This window comes from Staurois parvus, unplaced genomic scaffold (genome assembly GCF_062004578.1).
Source record: "Staurois parvus isolate SC_StPar_1 unplaced genomic scaffold, SC_StPar_1.0 ptg000350l, whole genome shotgun sequence".
Lineage (NCBI taxonomy): Eukaryota > Metazoa > Chordata > Amphibia > Anura > Ranidae > Staurois > Staurois parvus.
Genome location: NW_028318146.1, coordinates 1,177,800 through 1,190,165, shown reverse-complemented (window position 1 = coordinate 1,190,165; position 12,366 = coordinate 1,177,800). Strand labels below are relative to the sequence as shown.

Here is a 12,366-nt window from a genome sequence, read left to right as displayed (position 1 = left end):
AGCAACCAATAGTTTCTATTCCAGAGAGATGCATTTATTTGGATAAAGATATTTGTTACAGATGACAGAAATCCAGCTGAATACTTACATATATTTTACATATATTACATACTTTATATGTAATATAAATATTACAATGAACAACAGCCCTCAAGGTCCCATTCAAGATACTTCATATCAAACATAGAAATACCACACTGCCCAGCATATGTCCGATCTATAATATGCACCTAGGTAGCTTCCATGCATGCAATAATGTGAGTTATAATCTATACCCAGGGGCAGACTGACAACTCATGGGGCCCCCGGGCAATAGGGGATCATGGGGCCCCTGTGTCCTTGCCCAAACTCAAGCCTATGAAAAAGGTACCAGGGGCATCTCATGGGGCCCCCTACTGACCCCGGGCAGTGCCAGAGTTTCCAAATGGTCAGTCCGCCCCTGTCTATACCTGTGCTCTCATATCAGTGACAGAAAAAAACTCTTTCCCAGCGGAGGTACAGACAAGGTAGATGACAGGCATTCATTAGGACCCTTCAGATAACCTTCCTGTGTCCTGTCACATTTAACATTTAAAAATACATTTCCTTAATATACACATTTTTCCCATTCAGTACAATGGCAAGCACTCTGATTGGCCACTTTGATTTTACATGAAAAGACTTCAATTGTCATTACTATAAATAACAATTAGGGTCACTATAGTGTTTCCCAGGTAATCAAGTCATCCTTTCACCATATAATAAGCCCTCAAGTCTAATTACTATCAATAAATACTTCTTGTGTGGTCAAATCACATATACAATGTACCCTTTGGAATGTCTAATTAGATAAACAGGCTATTCCCCAAATACCAGGTGACCTGCATAAAATCAACATAGCAAAGAGTTCTTTTGATGTGTAAAGTGGTTTTGTCACTGGCCTGTCCCAGAATGAACAGTATGTGTTTGTATATATATATTACACACAATATACTACAGATTACAGTGAGGACCACATCTGAATCGCACATGTCATGAGTTTGTGAATGCGATTTCAGGATGGTTTTCTCTCCTGATCCTGATCTAAACATGACCTGATCCTGGTCTAAACCTGACCTGGACCACAGAACAGCTACTTTGTCAATTATCTGTGACAACTGAGCTTCAAGTTGAAATGCACATGTGCGAATCTACACTAAAGGTTTACCGTACCTAAAAAAAATGTAATATATTTCAGTTTAGCAATCCTTAGACGGGGGTGTCTGCAGTAGTTTTCATTTTTTATGCTCAGATTATTTTTAGCAAGTACAGAACACACCTGTTGAACCTACCAGAAATGCAGTGTCCTTGTAATTTCCTGTGAGCTGAAAAGAAAGCACAAACATCCTTCTCTGTCTTGTGTAAATTGCTAGTCCTGGCAATCCACTGTGTAATTTAGTTGAACAAAAGCAAAGGTCCAGTCTGTATGACAAGTATGGCTGCCCCACAGATACAGTGCCGTGCTTGTAGTGACATACTGTCTCTTTTTTTGCAGGTATCTGCTTGGAGCTCTGAGAATAAGATGACCAACACTAATCTGGCAGTGGTATTCGGGCCAAACCTTATGTGGGCCAAAGACGTGGCCATGACCTTAAAAGCCATTAATCCCATCAACACCTTCACCAAGTTCTTGCTGGAGAACCAGAAGGAGCTGTTTGAAGAACGTTCTTTGTAAACCAGTATGTTGTCACTGCAACACTCCGCCACTGCCAATCTGACACCACACAGCCACCTGTCCCACAGCACTGCTCCTTTCCATTCTCTTGTGTGTGTTTGTATGTAAACACCTATGTGTGATGTGTTGGAGCTGGCATCTCCAACTTCAATGACAGCACAAAGACCCTTCTAGTTGAAGCCGCCCATGTGTCTACTCTGTGTATGCCGCTCAGTGACAGCTGATGCCTCTGGCAGGCTAAGCACTTTTGTGTTGTGTGATCGTTGTGATGTTCAATGGCATGTTGGGTGTGAGGTGGTGTGTTGTGGCGTAAAGACCTCATATGATTGTTGAAGGGAAACCTTCTATCCCATAATAATCCTCTGCCCTTAGTTGGAATACATGCTTTTTGACAGTTTATCTTGTGTTTTTCTTTTTCTTGTTTTCCCTGAAATTCTAGATTTGTCATACCAGCCAATTCCATTCTAGTGTCTACTTTTGAATTCACATTAGGAAATGAAAGCTAAATTCGGATTGGTTCTGGACTGTATAGAGTGAAGTCCACCCAAATGCATAGTTTGAAACACGATGCTGGATGGTAGGGTTTAGTTATGACTTATCTTCCTACTGCTATTACAGCTATTTGTGGGTCATGTGAACGCCAAATATGTACGTTTTAACATACAATAACGCATGTGCATTTTACGTTTTTTTTTTTTTATTGCTGGAAATTTGGTAAAATGTAGTCTGGTGTAAGAGTCCTTAAAGCAGACTAAATAGGCTAAATACATTCTAGGTGCATCAGAAAAAAAGGTGTGCAGATTCAGTTTGTTTTCAGATGCAGTCTGAATAGAAAGACCTATTCCCTGCCATTGTGCTGCACATAAGGACCATTGTTCTCTGTGGGGAATCAGTAGTCTCTTTGCAAAGGTCTGACACACATCCTACTGAGTCAAAACTATAGCTCTGCAAGCAACAACACTTCTGTATCCTGCTGACTGAGAGCTCTAGTTTTGACTCTGCAGGGAGTGTGTTGGACCTCTGCAGAGGGACTACTGCTTCCCCATAGAGCACAAGGGTATTATCTAGTATGCTCGGTCTTTTTGGATTGTTCAGAGTCCGTTTGTTTTTGAAAATTATTTATTTAAGGGAGACAGCACATGTTCATCAATAACAAAATTTGCAGACGCTGAAAAACCAAACAGATAACGCAATATAGACAAATAGCTACACACAGGCATGTAAATAAAGAAACATCACCTTGCTCATTGCACGGCTCCCTGGGAAAAGCCATGTCTGTGTACATATAGATGAGAACAATCTGACAGAACATGGGATGCCTTAAGTTTGGTAAGAGACAGCAGATAAAACTATGATTAGTGTGTATGCTTGCAGACAAGAATCAGAAGCTGGAGACCGACGTGGAATCAGAACTGTTCAGAGCCTGTTGAGCCAAACCTATAGCTCTACAGTTGACAAAAGTTCCGGCTTTCTGCTGATTGGAGGACTCTAGCGTTGATTCAGTAAGCGGGGTTTTGGACCTCTGCAGAAGGACCACAACTTCCACACCGAGTGCAGGCGGTCTCTACAGCATGCTGCTAGGGAACTGGTTTTAGTACTCGGGCTGTGGCTGCTTCCTAATGAAAACAAACTGTAATACCTGAAATGTCTTATTGTTTTGATGCACCTGGAATGTATTTAGCAGACTCAACTAAAAGTTCAATTGGGCTTTAAGCCTAGGTTCACATCTCTGTGAGCCACAATTTGTGTGGGCACAGCAGCCCATTCATTTTAATGGGCTGCCATGCCTCCTGAAATGCAGGGAAAAGGTCCCTGCAGCATTTTAGAAATCGCAGCCTATACGGGAACCGCAAGTGCAATGTGGTTCCCAGTGCAGGAGTGACTTTCAGTGCATGTGGCGTGCCATTAGCATTAATGGCACCTGCATACAGCCCCTGCTTTTTTCTGTGTGGGTGGTTGTGGCTGTGGGAACGGGTGCCGTTCCTGCAGTGGTAATCACCCGCACTGATGTGAACCTAGCGTAAAACACATTTTTATCTTTGAGCTGCAAGAGGAGGTACTCATTGTGGGGCCTTTAAAGAATTGTAGAGAGAAAGTGGATAATGTCTTCTTTCCCCACTCGATTCTGAGTGACTGAAGTGAGGAGTCATTTCCTCTTGAAACCTCCACCAATCCCAGCAGCATTTTAGAAATTGCAGCCCGCACGGGCACTGCAAGTGCAGTGTGGTTCCCAGTCCTGGAGCGATTTCCAGTGTGCGCTATGTGCCGTTAGCATTAATGGTACCTGCACACAGCCCCTGCAATTTTTTTTTTTTCTGTGTGGGTGGTTGAGGCTGTGGGAACAGGTGCGTTCCTGCAGTTCTAATCACCTGCACTGACGCATTTTTATTTTTGAGCTACATGAGGAGGTACTCATTGTGGGACCTTTAAAGAATTGTAGAGAGAAAGTGGATAACGTCTTCTTTCTCCACTTGATTCTGAGTGACTGAAGTGAGGAGTGATTTCCACTTGGAACCTCCACCAATCAGATATTTCAGGCTTGCCACTGCGGATCTTTGAGAATATTGCCTCTTGGAATGCAGTCTTGCTTTCTTAGGATTCTTGGAGCTCGGCTGAGGAAAGAAGTGGGCTCTAAAGGATGGGCTACGTCATGCACAAGAATCCAAGCAAACTGCAATCTTTGATTTCTTCAGATTTGGTAAGAAGCACTGTTATTCCAGTAGATTGTTGAGTGCTCTGAAATGGGGGGCCCCACCAGCCAGCAATGGTGGAGGCAGAGGGCTGTGGAAAGGTTTTCTACTTTCTACCTAGAAGTGGGAAAACCTCATGAATGTCCCAGGTTGAGCCCTTACTCTTCTAGTTCTCCTACAGCACCCCTTTCTGCTTTCTGTCTGGAGATATTGAAGGGGTAATCGATCTACACAGATGTCGGGAGAATGCAGAGGGGTTAAAGATCGATCACCAGACTATAACTAGGAACATGGAGGTCACCTATATTCACACATCTGCCTTCCATCACCATCTTCCATTTTTAAATGTTTGTGTGGTGTTTTTAAAGGTTTAGGCCAAAACATTTTGCAGCAGAAACATGCCTTTTTAGGACCTCAAGATACTCTTGGATTCAAGAATCTTTATATATGGTACAAAAGTAAACTACAAGTCAGACGTTTTGCATTCTAAATATAAGCGATAGTGTCTTAAGGTTTTAAGGGTTTTTCTAATATTTGCTAAAAATGTGAGAGCGGCTTCTTAGTCCTCATGCACACCGGACGTTTTTACAGAGGCTGTTTTTGGCTTTTGCCGTTTTTTTTTCTACAGCCAGTAAATCCCCCAGCATGTTATCCTATGTGTCCATGCACACATAGATTGTAATCAGTGGTTTTTGGCTGGAAAAAACCCAGAACTAGTGGGTTTCCAGAGGAATTTTGTAGCTGTAAAAACGCTCTAATGCTGCAAAACGCAGCAAACCAGCGTTTTTGGACTTTTTTTTTTTTTTCTCTTCACAAAAAATCCGCAAACGCGAGAAAACGTGGTCAAAAGCTAGAAATGCTGAAAGTCACATTTTTAAAATGACTTTACACAGCTAACATTACCAACGTGATAAAAACGTCCCGTGTGCATGAAGCCTTACAGGGTTGGTAGAGGGGCCCCTTCTTATGACCCTACACATGGTAGCTTGTCTTAACAACATGACTATTCATTTCTATGAAGCCCTCTGAGAAGGAGTTTATCTGGTGGAGCTGCCAAAATTGGAATGAACCCTTCCTAGGTTCACATCTGTGCGGGTGGTGCGGCTGTAGATCTGCACGAAAATCCGTGCAGCCGTACCACCCGCACAGAGGATTGCGTACCCACGGGCGGTTGCCATTAGTTCTAATGGCATGCCGCCCGCACTGGAAAACGCAACCGTACTGGGAACCGAGGTTCCCGTGGGGGCTGCATTTTCAGAAGAAGTGCAGGGACCTCTGTGTCACGGGCACAGGAGCCCATTCAAATGAATGGACTCTCATGCCCGCGCAAAACACGGCCAACACGGCAGCATATATGTGAACCAGGGATTAACCTGTTTGCAGCTAAACTGAACTGGGAAATAAAAACCCTTCCTTTTTTTAATTAAAAAAAAAAAATAAAAACATTGCCTATCTTTCTAACAGGCACATATGAAAGCATTGAAAATGGCATCTGTATGTAGCCACTCTTCCTCCTCCGCGTGCCATAGCTGAGTACGTCTGAAGCGGTACAAGAGCAGTCTTCGCTCCAATGGCTCGCCGAGAGCTTTCCCTTTTTATGTGATCTGTGCTCATATTGGCTGTAAAGTGGCTGCATATTTTGTATACAGTTAGAATACACCCTTTTCAAGGTGACACTTTTTTCTGGTATAACGCTGCTTTTATTGCTGTTGTCTTTGGAGACAGGTGAATGCTGTCTCTTGATCACTTCTTGTGGTGCAGTTTTCTGATCACCTGTTCTTCTGAGTCAGCAAGTAGCAACAGCACAATATAAACCAAGCAGGACTTAGACCAGTGTCAGGGAGGCACTTACCTGACAGCAAGGTAAGCTTGTAGAACCCATTCCAAATCCTTGAGAGCAGCCAGCTAATCTCACCCCTTTTCTAATGGCTCTGAAGAGGGCTGGTGAGTGTCACCTCTATGGAAACTTTACTTCCCGTGAGTGTCACCTCTATGGAAACTTTCCTTCCCGTGTGCCATACATGCCAGTACAGAGTACAGTGCAAGTAACGTGAAGAATGTGAACTATGTGTTTTGCTTTGGTACTTTCCATAACTATTTTGAGGATTCCTAATTCAGTCTTATTGCACTTTCCAGGCCCTGAAAAGGTTTTTCATGTATGTGAATTTTATTACTTCAACATTGAATATGCGACTGCCAAAGTTCGTTTTTTTAATTAGAATTTCACAGAATGTATGTTTTGGTTTGGAAGGTGAGTGAATGATTCCTTCATTCATTGTTGCCAGATTTCATAGTGTGTGGTTTGCCAATGTGTATATTGGTGACCGCATGCTCTACCATTTCACAGCTGAAAGTAGCATTGTCATATTTTGCTGTGCTGAGCTTTATTGGGTGTAAACTGGGGATCTGTTTCCCTGTTGCATTATTATCTGCCCCCAAAAATAATTGCAGCATTTTTTTTAAACGGGGACAGCTCTCCTGTTTGATCGTATATGATGATGAGAGGAACCAAGCACTGCATACTCACTGTGATAGGACCAGGTACCTACCATGGGCTCCAACAGAGCATCCAGGACTGCAGTGCGGGTAAGTAACCAAAGGAGAGGGAAGAATATCTTCTCTTAAATGGGCAAAGTAACAGGTTCTCTTTAAGCTTTTATTTTCTACTTGAAAAAATGATTGAGTGACTGTTAGCTGGTGATGGAAATACTTCTATTTCCTCCAGTTCTGATAAGTCAGGCCTTTTACCACGCTTGTGCCAATCTCAGCAGCCGTTTGGAAATCTACCTACCGTAGTCAGAAGGGACACTAAAGTCACCAAGCAGGGCACCTGTGTGAGAAGAGTCAAGTAGTTGCTGCCATTCTCTGACTTCCAGGCAGCAAATTTGTTCTACAACAGTAAAGCACCTCCTCAGCTTCACTACGAAAGATAGCACGAAGCCTGGTTGTAGGAAATTGTGGCTGCCATCTGTGGCTTCTCAACAAGGTGCTGTGCCTTTAATAGAATCTATCTGAATTGTGCACAGGGAAATCTATTTCAGCAGCAAAGCTGAGATGTGTGCTTGTATATTTGCTTTTTGTTTCTTTTTTTGCAACTGTTTGCTATGTTTTTTTTTTTTTTAATGTGAGATTGTTTATTCATGCCTTATGTTATGCTTTGCTGTATGTATAATTACAAATGGTGGTTTTTGGGCAACCCATGACCCTCTTGAGAAAACTACAAGGTTCATCATGCCATGCCAACCCCTGGCAGGCACTGCAGAATTTGTTCTTCAACATTTGAAGGGCTGTTGCCATTTTTTTGTGGCTGACATACAAGAAGCATCACTTCCTGTAAATTCAGTCAGCTGACAGGAAATGAGTTGACAGCGTGACTCGCTGCTTGACATGACCTGAAATTAGTCTGTAAGTTGTGGCGACTTGTAATGCGGTCTTCAGCAGTCATGCAGTCAGTCTTGAGGTTTTGCACTCACTTGTTATATTTTCCATATTGTATTTTGGACATTTCTGTATCCGCTGATGTTTTTGATGATCTTTTTATGAATTCCTCTCCCTCTCTGTCACCTCACATAATTTTATTCTGCTTTTAAGTTCACGTTTTGTACTTCAGTAAAGAGTCAATGATAAATTACAAACTGTGTTTTTGTCTTTATTTTGAGAATGGTTACTTTGAGGCAACCGGATGCTGGCATTGCAGTTAAATAAAATATGCTCATTTTACGCGCCTAAAGCTGCAGTCAAGCGGCGCTCCAGTCTCCTTTTCTGTTTACAGATGGTAGGGTCCTTCTTTGGATTTTCGTGACACAGAGGCTTCCTATTGGCTACCCATTGGTGGGGTTCTGTCAGTATCCAGAAGAGGAGTGTGCAGCAGTGACGCCAGTGTGAGCGGAGCGGTCTGCATGGAGAACTGGATTAAGGGACCCAATCAATGGACTTAGGTGAGTATATCTTTTTTCACCAGGTAAGAAAGAAAAATTATGTGCAAGATGGATTTGTAGAGGAAGGGGGGGATTAAACTATAACTAAAGACAAACATTTTTTTTTCTTAGTTTTGAACGGAGTACCGAGTGATTAGAATGTTGGTCAGTTTTTATTGCTGTCACTCCCCCCATTAAGGAGATTCATCCTCCTTTTTTCTTTTTTTTTTTTTTTTTTTGTTGTACTGTTTACCATTATCTATGAAACTGAAAGTAAAATAAGATCACAAACTTTGGGTTGCCCCCAGAAAAGTAATAGAGGGGAAATCTTCCAATGGGGACACTAGTTCTGATGGTCTGTCGCAAAGAAATTCTCTTAATTTGCAGGGATTTGCTCTCACTTCCTGTTCATCTATGAGACAGGAAGTGAAGGGAAATCTCCGCAATGGGACACAGATGATGAAACAAAACCTGATAGGAGTTAGATCTCTCCCTTGCTCTATCCAAAATAGAAAAAAAAATGTTGCCTATAGTTCTACTTTAACGTTTCCTCACTGATGAGCTTTAACTAGCATGGCTTTTGAAGTACAGACGTACCCCGGTTTACGAATTAAATGTGTTCTGCGGGACTCTTCGTATTGCAAAAGATTTGTAAACTGAAATGCGGTTTCCCATAGGAATGCATTGAAAACCAATTAATCCATTCCGGAGGTCAGAAAATAGTTTAAAAAATGTATTTTATTTGTTCAAAACTATTTATAAACTATTTTCTGACCTCCGGAATGGATTAATTGGTTTTCAGTGCATTTACGAATTCATTTTTAATCATGTCCCTGTACAGTATTTATGCCTTTAAAGTGCACTTTATAAATAGTTTTGAACAAATAAAATACATTTTTTAAAGTGCACTTTAAAGGCATAAATACTGTACAGGGACATGATTAAAAATTAATTCGGAAATGCACTGAAAACCAATTAATCCATTCCGGAGGTCAGAAAATAGTTAAAAAAAAATAAAAAAAAAAGTCTTCTCTGTTCAAAATTCTTTATGAAGTGCATTTTACAGTAAAGCAGTGTTTCTCAACCTTTTTTAGGTCAAGGCACCATTTAAAATTACGGACAGTCTTGAGGCACCCCATTCTAAAATGTGAAAAACTATTCTAATAGCTTTATATAATGCAGCAACATCCACACATGTAGGACACCCAACATTAGAGGTGATTTACTCTTGCAAAGCAAATCCACTTTTACACACTGGTACTGACTAGTATTCCAGTGTTTCTCTTTTCTCTCAGTTTTTCTCCATCGATGGGCTGTGACCCCAGTACTGATGGAGAGGGGCAGGGGAGGGACAAACTAGTATCCTGTGCAAATCAAGAAATAGAGATAAAGTGAGCGCTAGATGGAAGAGCTGCTATGCGCCAATAAGTACCAAAAGACTCAAAAAGACATACAAAGAAGAAAGGGCGCAGCGCTAAAGTACAGTATAATTATAAACCATATATATGTAAAGTGATAACAAAGTGCCAAAAACTGTGCAAAAAAGCAATAATAGTCCTTTAAACAATAAATGGTGACTGAAAAACGTGCGTCTTCCGGTGATCAGAGTAATTGAATCATGCACTCACCAGATGCATAATTCAAATATGCATATAGATGGTATCCCGATATCCAAACGAAGTTGTCTCATAGATGGATAGGGTCATCATCTAAGTATAGCAGTCCGTCCAAGGTATCTTCTTATGGATCGTGTGTTGCCACACTAAAACACCCCTCAGCTGTCCCCTAGGGGACTCTGCAAGTGGTGGACTCAGCAGGGTCCCAAGAAAAAAAGCCAGGATGGTGTGATACCGTTTAAAATGAAAATTTATTGGTCCAAAAGAAAGACAAGGACTGCATAAATAAAACTGACCATAAGGTGTATAAAGATGGCCGCCGCTCCATGCGGTGGCGTAATGTCTGGGATATGCTGCTCTTACCCTGACGCGTTTCGTGCCATGTGCACGTATTCATAGGGAGTGTGTCAGCTAACCAGACATCTACTCCAAACCCGTATAAATAGTGTCTGGCAATCGTATAAGCGCGTCCGCCATTTTCCCGGCGTCCTCGCGCATGCGCAGAACAGACATCGCTACGATGTCCGCATCTCAGTCCAGCGCCATTTTGTTGTGGACTTAATTACCAACAACTACGATGCCAGATACAAGCACAGCTATGCAGTGAATATATTATCGTTCATCATAATCCTTAACAGCTGTTAGCCAAAAAACAATACATACAGGGCTGGAAGCAACACACAGGAAATATAGTGAAGACACCTAACAGATGTAATGTAAACGCATGTATATAGATGAATCAACATCGATATACCATAAATGTTAAAGCATATATGTTAATATAATTCTAAGGTGTCTTCAGTATAAATATACAATAAATGCAGTTACATAAAATACAAAACGTATACAAATGTAGTGTTAAAAATAAACATACATAGGAATAAACAATGTCCATATAGACAAAATTGCATAATCAAGTGTATACTCACAATGACCAAGAACCACAACATGGTAAAACACATAATGCCTGCATCCAAATGTCATGAATGGACTTATGGTACAAGTGGCAACCTATCACGGGACCACGCTTGGAGTCACTGATCTCCTGAGAGCGACCCATTCTTTCACAAATGTTTGTAGAAGCAGTCTGCATGCCTAGGGGCTTGATTGTATACACCTGTGGCCATGGAGGTGATTGGAACACCTGAATCCAATGATTTGAAGGGGTGTACCAATACTTTTGGCAATATAGTGTATATTAAAGTGGTTGTAAACCCTTCCATATACCCAGTAAAGTGACTGTCCTCAGATGACACACAGAGATTAAAACAAATCCTCCTACATAAATTGCACCTGTTTATCTTCTGCCGTCTTCCCCTACATCCATTCAAAGTTCAGAATTTACACAGGATCTCAGCTCTGCAATGCAGGCGGTGGGGAGCTGCAGTTGCAACAGTGAGAAAAGCTCTGAGAGCTGATTGGAGGGAAGAGACACACCCCCCTTCACACAGGAACAAAGCTGAGACTGTCATTGTGCTGGAGGTCCCTCCCCTGTCACCATTTTTCTCTTGGTGTCAGAAGTGACTGATGCTTATAGCAGAGGAACAAGGCTGCACATAGAAAAAACACTTAGTACTCTGGATTGAGACAAGCACACACTAGAGGGATACGCTTTCTTCATATTTCATGTCTGAGGCTTACAACTACTATAAGTAGCTTTTATGATAAAAAAAAAACTGGGGACACGTTAAAGGCTTGAGATATTTTTAGGAGAAAAAAAAACTCAATCTTGGTGTTTAAAAGCTATTGTGACGATCAGAGCAGAATGTTCTACAAATTGGAACTGGAGTGCTATAATGTGTACATTACAGTAATTATTTACCAGGAACTGCCCACATTTGCTCAGCCACTGTATCGAAAAATGTTTGTTCATCGTTAACAGATCCAGCTCTTCCCAGAACGCCGGGCGGACTGAAGTGCTATTTGTGGTGGCTGGGTGTGGGCTCCGTGTAAATCTGGGTTCAGAGTTCACCAGAGAGCAGAAAACATCATGTCCTTTCTGATCGTAGTTAGGTGATATGGGTGTTGCAGTTCCCTGTGTGCTGTTTACTAGACATTCCAGCTGCAATAACATGTTTGTGGACCGTGTAGGAGACTTCTCTAATCGTTTGTGTAGAAGCGGAACGACCCGTTGCCCTCTCTGGGTATCCATGAACACATATTAAACACAAGACATTTTCTATGTGATCTGTACTTGTCAGCAAGTATTGGGGGTCATCCATACGATCTCCTGCACTGTCAGTTTCACGTTTTCCTCATTTGGATTGAGGTCAGGGCTTAACGTTAACTATTCTAAGACATTCAAGTTTTTTGTTTTGTTTTGGGGTTTTTTTTGTTTTGTTTTTTTGTTTAACAACTCTTTGGTAACTCTGGATGTATGTTTAGGGTCCTTGTACTGCTGAAAATATGAATACCCGCCCCTGCCTTGGTTCTGTTAGGCTACGTTCACA

General features: G+C 41.6%; 1 protein-coding gene across 1 annotated transcript in view; it reads left to right on the top strand.

The window, feature by feature from the left end:
- Positions 1-8,018, top strand: part of ARHGAP1 (Rho GTPase activating protein 1) — a 108,716-nt gene extending 100,698 nt beyond the window's left edge. The window contains exon 13 of the mRNA XM_089684570.1: positions 1,514-8,018. Within this exon, the coding sequence (XP_089540696.1) occupies positions 1,514-1,693 (180 nt within the window). The 3' untranslated portion in view covers positions 1,694-8,018. The remainder of the gene's footprint in view (positions 1-1,513) is intronic.
- The last annotated feature ends 4,348 nt before the right edge of the window (positions 8,019-12,366 follow it).